Source organism: Balaenoptera physalus (assembly GCF_965194825.1).
Source record: "Balaenoptera physalus genome assembly, chromosome: 11".
Taxonomy (NCBI): Eukaryota; Metazoa; Chordata; class Mammalia; order Artiodactyla; family Balaenopteridae; genus Balaenoptera; species Balaenoptera physalus.
The window spans coordinates 83,749,096-83,763,996 of record NC_138896.1 but is presented as its reverse complement, the minus strand read 5'-3'; the positions used below and the strand labels follow the sequence as shown (position 1 = coordinate 83,763,996).

The window sequence follows — 14,901 nt, the reverse complement described above, 5'->3', positions numbered from 1 at the left end:
AGTGCTGTTCTTCACATATGGCCTGCAGAGAAAGTACATTGTATCAGCAATTAACAAATCCATAATGCCAACCGCCCCAATCCAAAGTAAGCTGCGTAGATTAATGAGTCTGTAAGCAGATGTAAGAGGGCATGAGTACTAAAAATCTCTGAAAATGTGTCCAAGGATTCTTTTGGGAGATGTATTTGGAGCCAAGGTGCCACTTGTGTGCAGAGACCATGCGATCCCTGTGGCTTAGATCTGAGTAACTGAACACTCAGATGGAGCTCACTTTTCTCCTCTGTTACTCCATCAGCTTCCCTAAGTCAGTAAGTGGTTCCATCCACCCAGTTGCCCAAGACAAAACCTTGGGAGCCATCCTTGATGTTTCCTCCCTTAGCACGTCACAAGGATTCGGTTACTGTGCCCTGTCAATGCCCTTAAGTATCTCTCAAGTCCATCCACTTCTCCTCTTCGATGCCACTGCCAGAGTTCAGGTCTCTGTCTTCTCTCCCCTGGACCACAGCTTTATTGACCATATCCTTGCCTCCAATGTGGGTCCCTCACTCCCAATCCATGTCACATAATGGTTTCCTTTATTTCTTGTTGGGGAATGCCTAGCTGGAAGTAAATGAGTCATTTTGCATATGTATATTTTTCCTTCTTCTCCAATTTCTGCTTCCCTCCTTCCCTTCCTCCCTTTCTCTTTCTCCATGTTACACACACATACACCCATCATGACATTATGTCTGGTGCTTTTTAACTCTCCCTCCCCAAAAGAGAGAGAAAAGACTATAGCAGGGTAGTTCTCTTTTACCATCCTGTGAATACAGCAGTCTGGTAGCAGGCAGGCATGGGTGGGGGATGACAGTGACATTCACATTCTTGGTCTCATGTTACACACTGACACAGGCATTATTGCACTTGTGGATAGGAGCACGTGGCTGGTTGGCCTCCTCTTCTGGCTCTGAGCAGGTAGTGCTGGCCTTACAGATGTCTGCGTCATGCTCTCTAAATCCCAAAGAACCAGCTTCACCTAATCAGAAGGACTTCTAAGAAGGAGAAGGAAAAAAGTCCAAACACATTTCAAGTAAAAATCTGCATCCCAAGAAAAAATTTTCTCTAGAGCTTATATTCTAACTTTTAACCCACGTGACTCTCTTCCTAAAGGAAATTTGTCCCATGACAATAGCGTATTTTCCTGCTCAGACACAAAATCTTATAAAATGTGCTGCATCATCTGTCTCACTGGTGCAGTCTCTCTGGCCCATGGCAAACCATCCAAATAATGTGCATTTTCCTTCTAAAATTCCACCAGTGTGTCCTCATGCTGTGGTTATTAAATTCATTGGTGCAAAAACATATTTTCAGATGTCACACTCTATTTAGGTAGGGTAGGTGTGATACCCAAAAGCCACACGTATTACTGCTCTGACCACTCAGAAATCTATACATAAGGTCATAGGGTGTTCAGGGTGGAATTAAAAACCTAATTGTCTATGTTTGTCTAGAAATAAAGAAACCCACCTCTTCGCTTAGTCCTCAAAAAGAAAAATCTATGTAATACAAATTTTGGAAACTCGTCCTTCTCTGGGGAAAGAAATATGTACTTTCCTGCGATGCATACATCTTATACCATTTCTCTAATCATCTGTTGGCTTCTTGCTTCATTCAGTACCTGGGCAGAGCCTGAACCACTTTAACTAATGTCCTTGTGCCAGTAACATCCACATTCTGTGAGATTGTTCAGAGGGAGGGACTTCTCCATCACTCCCATCCTTATAAGAGAATGAAGATACCTTCTGTTATTGTTGGGTTATAGCTACATATTTAGGAAAGCAGTAAACAAGTCAGAAAAGACTTGACTTGTGTATTTTTGCCCTCTCCTAGCCTCTTTTTCAAACTGACTAAAGCCAACCTCAAGAAGCTTCAATGTGCATTTGTAATGTAGAAACTGCTTGTTGTTCCTCCCTATCTTACTCTTTGTGATACAAACACTTGATATATTTGTTTTAGCAGCGTGTCTAAGCCCCAGGGCATCAGGGCATAATTAGAAAAGGGCATGGGCTGGAGGGAGAGGAGGAAGAAAGGGTAAGGCTGGGCTTTCATAATGAAGCAGTGACTACGGGGGGGACGTGAGAGTCCTATTTACAATTTATAATTAACCTAGAGATTATACATACCATCCAGAGGAGTGAGTGGGGATGTCTCCTTTTGAGGTGATGGTGCTTTGGTGCGGTCTTGAATGTGTAGTTATTAACCATTTGAAAGAGACAAAGGAAAATATTCCACACTAGGATCAAATTCAAAAGTATCATTCTGAAAGTTGTTAAGGATTAAGAATTGCTAGAAGAAGTCAGTTTTTTAAAAAAAAGAGAAGTTAAGAAAGTGTGTTTGGTCTAAATGTTCTATTTAGGGACCATTACAAGGAACGGCTACTAAAATATTCTGTTCCACTCTGACCCTTTCAGCTCTCGTGTTTCTGGGCTGGAACATTTTTGTAGCACGTAGGATTCAGCTATCATGCTTGTTTACGGACATTTTCATGGATCTGTAATGCGGTCTGCAGGCATGCATCCATTTGGAGAGAGAGAATATATCATGTTTACGGTGCCTGCACCGGCATATGTGGACATTTGCATTTGGAGAGAGAGTATATTCCCACTTCAACTGGAGTTTTACCCTTTGTTGATAGTGATTGGAGCTTAAAGCTGGCCGTATGCAGAGAGGTGGACCAGACGCTCTTTCCTCTTTTGTTGAATTCACACATTTCTTTTTACACTGGATTCTACACTTGATCACCAAATAGATGCAATAGCAGAACACATCAATCATTGTATGCTTTGAATTAATTTAGTAACCTGACCTTCTTGAAAAGATATCTTACCTTCCCAACGGAGGTTTTGTGGCCCGGCTTTCAACATAATGGGGAGAAGGAGAACCCTGGCAGCAGGATAATTAAACGCTAGGACTCTTTGTGCTCACCTGGGTGAGTAGCAACAATTTAACGCCCCCAAAGAGGTCATTTCACTTTCACAAAACACAAGGAAGCTTGAATTCTTTGGCTCAAATGTTCACACTTAATTTCAAGCATCAAAATAAAGTGTTTCACATTAAAAGCCTTGTGCTTAATCGTATTGGATTAATCCTACAATAGACATTAATTAACAAGCTCTAGCTCAGAAACATTTGGGGAAAGGGAGAAGAATTTGCATAACTAGTCCTAAAGTGTGGGCAGCCGGGTTAGGGTCATTTTAATCTGACAAAAGAAACAAACCAAAGGAACCCAGAAAAACACAACTCTAGATGTATTATTATTTGTGACATGGCTCAAGATGGGAGGCGGTGAGGAGAGTGAAGATGACAGAACTGGTGCTAACCACTTTGACAAGAACTTGAAGAGCAGCCGACGTGACATCTTTCCTGTCGTGCTGCCGAAAATGTCAACTTTGTGAAGGACAGTGAGAAAATGGTTTGCCGAAAACTTGAAAGGTGGATTCCAGAGATGCCTGCTGTGTCAGATGCAATATAGTCTGTCGTGGCCCGAGAGACCCACTTTGGGCTCCGATGATGGCCTGCAGGTGGGAGAGCTTCCAGTCTTCGACAGGGCTCCAAAAAGGACTGCACTTGACCTGCATATTGTCTCAAGTTTGCAGGATCATGATATACAAAAAGTGAGTGGTTAGCCAGTGTGCAGTTAGGTGGAACCAGTGACCAGGGACCACATTTCCTTGTCTTGTGTGTCTGTGTGTGTGTGTGTGTGTGTTGCTAAAGCTAGGTTCAGAGGCATCAATGCTTCTATTAAAATTGGGAGCCAGAGTATGTGTGCTTTATGAACTTACATCAGTTCCACATAAGTAATAAAAACTAACTCTGGATAATCTAAGCAAAAGGGAGTTTATGGGGATGATGCCAGGAGCCTCAAAAAAAAAAAAAAAAAAAAGGGAGGGGGAAACTGGAATCAAGGCAGCAACAGAAAAGTAGGAAACAGGATCAAAGCAGTGGTCCAGTCCTTACCTGCACATTGGAATGACCTAGGGAGCTTTAACTTGACATGTGTAGGCCCTGCTGCAGACACATTGAATCAGAGCTTGAGGGTGGGACCTCTCAAAGCTCTCTACTGGTTCTAAGATACAGTCAGAGATTAAGAACTACCGACCTGGGAGAACAAGCTGGGCAGGGCACAGCTGCTGAGACAGCAAACCCCACCAGTTTCTTTTATCCTTACATCATGTATGTGCTATAAAGGTTCCGGGAACGAGTGTCCAGTTGGCTGAGTGCAGTTCATAGTGCAGCTAAGATGTATAGCGACCACCCACGGCAGGAGCTGGCCTGCAGGAAGCCCTCGGCATTGACAGCAGGAGAGTAGTCTCCTCAGTTTACACACAATGCAGCCAAGGTCATTCCTCCAAAGGAAATTCGAGTGCCCTTAGGAAGTGGCGATGGACCCTAAGATGTGCAAAACCATCAGCAGAAAATGCATCAGTCAGGATCCAAGAGGGCAGAGGATTCAGGCTCCTAGACACATGTTCTGAGTAAAGACACATCTCAGCCTGGGATTTGCTAGGTAGGAGTTTAAAAATCCAGCTTCAACCCTCCTCTTCTCTCATTCTTTGTGATTCCTTAAGTGTTAGAAGTATTGAGAAAAGAACAAGATGCAGAGCCAGTTTTATATGACAATTATAGAATCACCCCCAAATGCTTCCAAAACAGAGAAACAAAAGCATGGCTTCTGAGAGACACCAATACAGTTCTTCTGCTTATTTTGCAGCCAGCACTGCTTGGAATGGCACCTAGAAAACAGTGCAAATGCCATTTTTGGAAGGGGTTGCTAGCTTCGTAAGTGGACCATATACTTCTTAGAGAAGATCTCTGGTTCCACATTCACTCAATCCAAGGGAAATTGGGAACCCTGGATTCCCAACTCCAAAAATACCCTTTCATGCGTTCAGCCACCCACCAAATATTTTTTCGCTCTAAGGCAGAGGTTCTCAAAGTAAGGTTCCCCGAACCAGCAGTACCAGAGAACTTGTTAGAAATGCCAGTTCTCAGGTCCCACCCCAGATCTGTTGAATCAGAAACTCTGAGGTGCCCCAGCAGTCTGAGTTGTCACAAGCTTTCCAGGTGACTCCGAGGCAGGCTCAGGTGGCCACAACTCTAGGGAAAGTATTTCATTGCTTCTGTGAAAACAGTGCTCCCTATATATTGAACCAGGATTTTTCAGTTAGTAGATCCATAGAAATCTACCAAAACCTGTACAATTAACATTGACAGATTATAGGGGTCAATGGAAGAGAAATCGATGTTTGACAGAATTTTCAATAATAACTATGAGAAATCAAACACCCCACAAAGGATATTTTTGCTTTTTTAACTGATGGAGTGAAAACCTGTGATCTTGGACAAATTATATTTTTCTTGCACATCTCTCCCTCAGTGTGTAAAATAACACCCCCTGTTACCAGTATCATTTCAGAGCAATTCCGGCAATTACAAATAAATGTGCATTGGATGTCGAAATTGTGATGTGTTTTATCACCTGTTTTTGTTGGTGAACTCCGTACTATGTGTCTCACAGACTCAGATTGGTTTGTTTCATTTATTTAAAACGAAACTATTCACACTGACGTAGGCGATTAAGAAGCAAATTTAAGAAATGACAATAATGTTTAGTTGTTTACCTTTTTTGAATGGGGAGATTAACAGTGTTCACAAAGTAGTTCAAGGAGACACGGAAGCTGCCATCTGATACCTTTAGTAGTTATAAATGTGACTCATCAGAACAAAAGGGGAAAAAACATAATCAGATTTTATGTTTATAATACCCTTTGTAATGAGAATTACAGGAAAGCCAGGCACAGACTAAATGTTCAGTTTTTATCATCTCAAACACAAATCTAAAAGCTGCCTTCTAATTGCCTAATTGCCTTAGAAGGCTTGTTGGGTAATGAAGGAATGATTTTCTGCACAGAGAGGTTTATTTCCTAATAAAGGCCACAAACATCTCTGGGATGCCTATGTTAAATGGTTTTCAGGCTTTTTCCTGTGATCTGTAAACTCCTCTCTGAATTGTACTTTATATTTAATAGCATTTTTCTCTGGCTTAATTCCCTGCTAAGAAACAAAATGCTTAAAATGGCTCCACTTTTCCCAAATCGATTGTGTGCATGTACACACGCCAATTGTATAAACGTGTGTTCAGTACATTAGCAAGCTGAATTTTGTATAAACAAAATTCAAAAGCCACAGCTAAAGAAAGTTGTAGATTATAACAGACACATGAGACGTTACTACAGAAAGTGTCACATGTATTTCGTGGGGCCAGTGAATTCATCCTGAGATTTAACTACAGATTTGTGGGCATTTTATATTTAAATAATTTTTAAATAAACTTCGTAAATTAACATTTGAGATTTTTCCTGAAAATTTGAAAATAAGGACACGTGTATAGATTCCAACAGCCTACCTGATATTTACCATTTTGCCTCTAAGTTCAGGAGGGTGTGAAGAAATAGACTGTATAGGATTTTACTATTTACGGGTATTTTCTACAAAGTGGGTGATGGGAAGTTTTTTCTTTTTTCAAGTAGGGCATTTTTAGTACTTAAAAAGAAGGGAAGCTGACCAATAAACCCCTAACAGGAGGTACACTGCTATCATTTGCCAAGTCTTTTGTGCAGTCAGACTGGTCTAGTATACAGGATTTTCCCAACTTCTGCTGGATCCTTGAGAAGGCCTATAAATAAGACCATTTGTTTGGTCTCAAGATGACTTGCATTTGCAAACTGAAGAATGTTCCAATAGAAGTTTCATGGTGACGCACCAATCTGCAAACTGGCTCAGCCAGTAGTCAAAACAAGTCACTACAAGATCTGGGAGCTGAAGACTTTGAATGGGTCAGATTATCCTTCGTCTAATTTGGCACAGATAAATTTGGACTATAAATATGCAGCCTTCCTTTGTATTTTCAACTTGAATGGGCCAAAGGAAATAAGGAAAATGTGTGTGAACCTATTGGTAATTCAGAAACATGAGAATACTGTGATTAAACTGAAATTCACTTATTTATGCCAGGGTCATTCTTTTTATTAAATGAGCAGTAGTTCTCTAAAATTGAAAAATAGCCTATGTGGTTAGTTCTTTTTTCCACCCTTATTGAGATATTAACATATACCATATGTAAGTTTAAGATGTACAATGGGATGATTTGATACACGGATACATTGTAAAATGATTACTGCATAAGGTTAGTTTCATATAATTACTGTGTGTGTGTGTGTGTGTGTGTATAACATTTAAGATCTACTCTCTTGACAGCTTTCAAGTAAATAATAGAGTACTATTAATTATAGTCACTATAGGGTATATTAGATCCCCAGAACTTATTCCTCTTATAGCTGGAAGTTTGTACCCTTTGACCAACATCTTCCCATTTCACCCACTCCCCAGCCTCTGGCACCACCATTCTCCTCTCTATTTCTATGAGTTCAGCTTCTTTAGATACCACATATAAGTAATATGTGTTTATCATACACATATCAGTGCTTACCTTACTGTCTCATTTATTTCACTTAGCATAATGCCTTCTTTTTGTGGCTGAATAATTTTCCACTGTGTATGTATCCTTTATCCGTTCAGTTCATCTGTCAATAGATAATATTGTCAATAAACAACATAGGTTGTTTCCCTATCTTGGCTATTGTAAGTAATGCTGCAGTTAACATGGGGGTGCAGATATATCTTCAAGATAGTGATTTTCCAGATGTAGAGAACAAACGTATGGACACCAAAGGGGGAAAGCAGAGGGTGAGGGGGGTGATGGTGGTGGGATGAATTAGGAGATTGGGATTGACATAGATACACTAATATGTATAAAATAGATAACTAATAAGAACCTGCTGTATAAAAAAATAAATAAATAAATAAATGAGAAAAAAAAAAAAAGATACTGATTTTCTTTTTTTCAGATACATATACATACCCAGAAGTGGGATTGCTAGATCATATGGCAGTTTTATTTTTAACTTTTGAGAAACCTCCATACTGGTTTCCATAGTGGCTGCAGCAGTTTACCTTCCCACCAACAGTGCAGGAGGGTTCATTTTTCTCCACAGCCTCTCCAGCACGTATTTGTTGTCTTGTTTTGAGAACAGCCATTCTGGCAGGTGTGGGGTGATATCTCACTGCAGTTTTGATTTGTATTTCCTTGATGATTAATGATGTTGAGCATCTTTTCATGTACCTAATGGCCATTTGTATGTCTTCTTTGGGAAAAAGTCTATGTCCTCTGCCTATTTTTAATCAAATTATTTGGAGGTTTTTCTATTTTTTAAGAGTTCCTTCTATATTTTGAATATTAACCCCTTATCAAATAGATGGCTTGCAAATATTTTCTCTCATTCCATAGGTTGTCTCTTTTTTTTTAGCAATAACAATAGCAAACATTTATCGAGCACTTATGTGCCAGGGGATTTGTATGTGTTATCATGTTCCATGTGCTAATTAACCCTTATAGAAACCCTCAGGAAGGACTGTTTTTATCCCTGTTTGACAGATAAGGAAACTGAGTCTCAAAGAAGTCACAAACTATTAAGTGAGAAAGCCAGCTTTAGGTGTTAGGCAGCTGTAGGTTGTCTTTACATTTTGCTATGCAGAAGCTTTTTAATTTGCTAAAGTGTCACTTTTTTTGTCTTGTCTATTTTGCTTCTGTTGTTTGTGCTTTGGTGTCATATTCAAAAAAATTATTGCCAAGACCAATCTCAAAGAACTTTCCCTCTGTATTTCCTTCTAGGATTTTTACAGCTTCAGGTCTTACATTTAAATCTTTAATCCATTTTGAGTTCTTTTTTGTGAATGTTCTAAGATAAGGATCCAATTTCATTCTTTTGCATGTGGATATCCAGTTTTCCCAATGCCACTTATTGAAGAAACTATCCTTTCCCCATTGAGTATTCTTGGCTCCCTTGTCAAATATTAGTTGACCATACATGTGAGGGCTTATTTCTGGGCTCTCAACTCTGTTCCATTGGTCTATATGTTTGTTTTTATGCCAGTACCATACTGTTTGGATTACTACAGCTTTGTAATATAGTTTGAATTCAGGAATTGTGATTCCTCCAACTTTGTTCTTTCTCGGGATTCCATTGGTTATTTGGGGCTTTTGTGGTTCCTTACAAATTTTAGGATTTTGTTTTTTCTATTTCTGTGAAAAAAATCCCACTGGAATTTTGATAGGGATTGCATAGAATTTATAGATGGCTTTGGGTATTACAGACATGTTAAGTATGTTAATTCTTACAATCCATTTACACAAGATATCTTTCCATTTATTTGAGTTTTCTTCAATTTCTTTCATCAAGGTCTTGTAATTTGTACAATGTCTTGTAATTTGTTCTTTAGTTAATACATGAGTGGTGAAATTAATCCGAACATCTGTAGTTATAATCTGGAAAGTGAGTCATTTAACAGCATTTACCTTTGGGAAATATAGACACTTACAAGACTCCTGGTTTTCATAGGAGTTTGTGTGCATAGTTCAGGAGTCCCAAACATAAGTGCTGATAAGAGAGACAGGTAATGTAAATTAGAGATATGGACCAGGAGAATGCCTCCCTCAGCTAAGGAAGAAGCTGTTTGTTGCCCCTCTCCAATTAATGCCAGCTGTTCCAAATTTGCAATAGAATTGTATCATAAAACTTTCCTAATGTAAAAAATGTTGGCAAGCCGTTCAAAATTTCAAAAGGCTGTGAGCCAAACAGAGCAGGTCTAGAGGTTGGCTTTAACCTGCAAGCCACCCCTTTGTACATTTTACCATTTCACAATAAATGAGCGACAGCTCTGCAAATGTCTCCAAATGATAACCTCAAAATACCCCATCCCCTCTAGTCGCTGGCACTGAAAAAGCAGGACTTCTCCTAAGGTCACATCGATCACTGTAGTTGTTCTTCTAAAATGGACAGTTTCCTCCTGCTAGAGATTTGATTTGATGGTGTCAGCATATGAGGTTCCCGTCACCTCATGACATGTCTTCTTTCAGGCCTGATGGAATTGGAACTGTGACTGTTGAAGAAAAGGAACGTTTTGAAGAAATCAAAGAGAGACTCCGAGTTCTGTTGGAAAATCAGATTACACATTTTAGGTAAGGATCTGGGGTTAAAGGGCTTTTTAGGAGGATGAGACTGGGGAGGGGCAAATTAAGGGCTTGATTTTCTAAAACTGTAAATCTATCAGAGACACACTAAATATTAGAAATAGCTGAATGAGGACTTACTGGATAGCACAGAGAACTATACTCAATATTTTTTAATAACCTATAAGTGAAAAGAATCTGAGAAAAAGAATATATGTAATATATATATAATATATATATATATATAACTGAATCTGTTTGCTATACACCTGAAACTAACACAACATTGTAAACCAACTATACTTCAGTAAAAAAAATACGAAAGAAATAGCTGAATGAATAAGCCAACCAAGACAGTGTTCCCCAATATCCAGGAGACTTTGAAATCTTAAGTTCATTTTATTTCCACTAAAAGAACAAAGCCCTCTTTGTGTAAGCTGACCCTGATCATCAATCTATCTAAAACATCTACTGAAATGTTGAATTTGATGCTTCTTCAGGGTTTTTAAATACAACAGTGAAAAATCCTGTGAATCACTTCTCATAGGGAAGGAAGGCAGTGGTACCCAGAAGAGCATCCCCACCTTCTCCATTACCTGAAAACAGGACGAGTGGGCTGTGTGGGGAAAGAAAGAATCTTGGTTCAACCTTGACAGACTGATCATTCACTTCCCCACATGCTCGAGACAGCTCGCGGGTCTGGGCTTGAGCCTTGCACCACACAGCCCACTTCTCCCTTAGAATAAATTAGATATTTTTAATGCTGCACTGGTGGTTCTGAACCAGAGATCTTGGAATAGGAGCTCATCAATAGTAAGAGCATTTATAATAGCATAGTAAATAGTTCCTATTTATTAAATGCATTCTGTGCACTACATAGGGAACTAGAGGCTGGATAAGCATGAACTTATTATTTTTTTATTCTCAGGACAATTTGTAAGGTATTGTAATTCCCATTGAAACAAGGAGTAAACCGAGGTTGAGAGAAGTTAAGTAACTTGCCCCAGGCCCCTCGGCCAGCAAGTGGAAGAAATGGCATACATAATAGGATAGTCTGGGTTTCAATAGCCCATCCTTTTCCTTTTGTACCATGAGGAAGAGTGTCTTGAAAGACTTATGACAGCCTGAAATAGTTACTAGAACTCTTAGTGGTACCTGACATAGGTACCATCTGTGCCATCAGAAACCTCCTGCATAAATCTTTACTGGTCACACACTCTATGCTAGATACGTTGCCAATAGCAAAAGATCAAATAACAATTAAAAACTACAATCAAGGAAGGACAATTAGTAGAATCATGAATTTGCTCAAAATACACTCCTGTATTTCCTATCTTAATCCTCTGGAGATTTAGGTAAGTGTGTTTGAATTTTAGCCTGTTTCAACTAATATTGTTTAATGCCGGTCTGGTCTCAATAATTATCTATAAGGTCACCTTTGAGCTAACAAATGGTTCTCCTTCACAACAGACATCTAAACAGAGCCTTATGTCATCACTGGAAATATTCTTTTCTGCTGCAGACATTTGCAGAGTCTCTCTTTAGTCATTATTCACACATACACATATATACATTATATACACACATATATGGTGTGAATTCAGATTAGCATAACACAACGTGACAAAATAAAAAGCATTTTCTGTTCCTCAGAGGGAGTTGCCATAGGAATCAAGTTACAGCATATTTCATTCTAAAATGTAATTGATTCAGGCAACCTGAACATTTTTCTGTCCTTTTTAGGTATTGCTTTCCATTTGGTCGACCTGAAGGTGCTTTGAAAGCTACCCTCTCACTCTTGGAAAGGGTAAGAATGAAAGTAAAAGACAAATGATATCTACACAGAGACATAAACATCATGGTAATTAAATATTGTGGTTGAATGGCCTAGTTTGTCATTTCTAAAGGATTTGTTTACCATTCATCAAATACCAGAATAAATATGAAGAAATTGCCAAAATTCTAGATATTTTATCTCCAGACTCTCAAATAGTGAGGATATATTGAAGATACGCTCCTTGCCCTTCCATGATTCATGGACAGGCTTTGACATCCGAACTGTGCACTGGAATTTTTTCTCTTTAACAATGGCGCTCAATCCATGTTAAGTTGCAAAGAGGCATTCACAACTAATTTTAAACTGAATTCTTTAAACGTAAATGAGTAACACATTTTGTTGAGCCATCTTAAGAACCTAGTTTTTCCACCTATAGGTCTTGATGAAAGATATTGTTACCCCAGTACCACAAGAGGAGGTGAAAACAGTCATCCGTAAATGTCTGGAGCAGGCTGCTTTAGTCAACTATTCTCGGCTGTCAGAGTACGCCAAAATCGAAGGTAAGGCCCCCGTCTGCCCCCAATTTTTAATTTAAATTTTGGTATGCCTCCCTAGGGAAGTCTCTCTCTTTTCCGATGGGCACCAGAAAACAGTGGCCCATCTCTGTATGTTAAGCTGAAACTTGAAAGCACTTGAAATGGGATAGCTTCCTCAGCTGTGGCCACATAAATGATTGAAGGCACAGGGGCTCAGGAAACGGTCTTTGTAGGGAAGAATTTTGAATATAGGATGTTATCAGACAACTAAGGTCCTTCCAAGAGGCTGTGTTGGCCCTGACTTTGCTCTGTGGCTAATGTTTTTCTATGAAAGAGTTCTGTAGGGTGGCTACCTTCTTTAAATAGAGGAAAACTAAACAGTTTGTTGTCCACTGTTGATAGCATTGGAAGTAAAACAGGAATTGAATAAAGCAACATCAAGATTTTGCCTAACTCTTTCTTGTCTCTTGAACGTATCTTGTCTCTCGGTAGCTTTTCAAACTTGATGGCAGGTTAGTATTCGGCTGTCTCTGATGGCTCCTGGTTTGCTTTAGATCTTATTCAATCTTGTTACTCCAAACCTAGGATGGTTGTTATCACTGCCCTCTCAAGTTTTAGGGAAGTGGTCACTAATGACCAAGTAATCGCCCAAAGGCACTTTGAGTCCACTCTACTTGAGAAGATATGGTTCTTTGGGACCTGTTCATTTGCAAAGATATTAATCACTTTTCATTGTTACCCTGTTGGCTGCTATAGGGTGATGTGAAAACCACACCCAACTTGACCGTGGTGTAAGTGTATAAATGTGGAAGTTCTGTGTGCAAAACTCAATGTGTCCGCATTCTGGAATCTGATGTTCTCTCATGTGAAACACCCAAACAAAACCAGCAAATACCCATCGTCTGCCTTCAGGACATGACTGGGAAAAAAAAAAATAAGAGAGACCTAATCAACTTCCAAAACCCCATCACTTACCTTGGCAAAGTCCTTGTTTCCTTAGAGAATTAGGTTAAGATCATGTCAAATACGCAGTGTTCTGTACATTCCATGTCCTCCCTCTCTCAATTTTGTCTGTCTGACGATGCAAATTGTGTACCAGTGGTAATGAATTCGTTGTTATGCATCCAGGGAGAAACACTTAAGAATTGGGCACTAAAAGGATGTTTATCAACTCTTGACTTGGTAATGAGTGACAAAGATAGAGGAACAAGGAGATCGTTAAAGGGCTATATTAGCAAATAATGATTCCAGCATTTACCTTCCCAGGACATAATGATTGGTTGTATTTGTTAAAGTCAACCGGGTACCTAGTAATTCTAGGCCAGGCCAGGGATGGGATGGGATCAAGAAACGTTTTGTTGCCACGTCTGCTGCCTCGTGTGTAGGTCTTGGTCTAGCTATGACTAGTCTTTTGGTAAGATCTCTCTCTTCTTTCAGATAAATATATCCAAAAACAAACTTTAAGATCTGTAAGTAAAAATGCATTCATTTCTGAAGTAGATCAGCTGGTCTGTAATTTCCTTTTGTGCCTCAATTCTTCTTGGTTGTGTTAATTATCTTTTGCACTGTGACTTTTAGGGCTGGGGATTCTTTGAAGAAACCAATCTTTTTTTTCCAACTCTCTTTTCAGAGAAGTACCTCATTCCACACTACCTGCTCTCTTCTGCTTCTCTCCTTCCTTGTCCGTGATTGGCTCAGCCACTTTTTGACGTTACCCCTGCAAAAGTGGCTGTGACACCAATTTCAAAGCATGCTGGGATTGTTAATTCAGACAACCCAACATCCTCTGGCTGCATGTATCAGGTTTTCTTTCATGAACATAGTCCACCATAGGCTGAGACATTGCAGCTTTAAAGATATTACTACCAGACAACTTTCTTTTACAAGGTTCTGATCCTACCCCCGGCAAAGAAATCTTGCATTTTGACATTTGAGATTCTCTGTGACCATTAACAGCTTAGTTCCCTGAGAATGTTGGAAAGAAGTTGTAGTAATATTGCTGGAGACTATGTTTATGAAGAAATACCTCAAGAGCCTTAGATACTAAAGTCTGAAATCCTTAGTATCTTGGAGCCTTCAATCAATGAAATTCTGTTTCCCTTTATTCATGATGTTTTCGGTCATTGTATTCTTGCAGATAATTCTAAAGAGACGTGTAAAATCATAGTCACAATCTCTCTCGTGACTCACGGCATGCTGAATGGTTAATCCAGTAGATCTCCAATTTTGAAACTCCTTTTTCTTTTATCCTGTGTTTATCCCAGAATAGTCTGTGGCTATTTTCCTTTGAGCTAATGTAACGTTTTCCTCTAACCTATGACCTATAACCTCTTGACCTCTGACCTAAGCCTCTTGCATGCCCAAATCCTCTTTTATAGGGAAAAAGAGAGAAATGTATGAGCATCCTGTCTTCTGCTTGGCCTCCCAAGTGATGGATTTAACCATTCGTGAGTACCTACCACCTCCTCGCCATGCTGTCT

The 14,901-nt window shown here is 39.4% G+C and overlaps 1 protein-coding gene across 24 annotated transcripts in view; it reads left to right on the top strand.

Annotated features, from left to right (window-relative positions):
* The window catches only part of CADPS (calcium dependent secretion activator), a 490,529-nt gene that overhangs the window by 352,949 nt on the left and 122,679 nt on the right, over positions 1 to 14,901 (top strand). For 13 of the 24 annotated variants that reach the window (XM_082412095.1, XM_082412104.1, XM_082412083.1 and 10 more), the window contains 4 exons: positions 10,016 to 10,117; positions 11,852 to 11,915; positions 12,322 to 12,445; positions 14,800 to 14,868. In XM_082412095.1, the coding sequence (XP_082268221.1) occupies positions 10,016 to 10,117; positions 11,852 to 11,915; positions 12,322 to 12,445; positions 14,800 to 14,868 (359 nt within the window). The remainder of the gene's footprint in view (positions 1 to 10,015; positions 10,118 to 11,851; positions 11,916 to 12,321; positions 12,446 to 14,799; positions 14,869 to 14,901) is intronic. The other 11 variants (XM_082412101.1, XM_082412100.1, XM_082412099.1 and 8 more) reach the window with 1 other exon arrangement.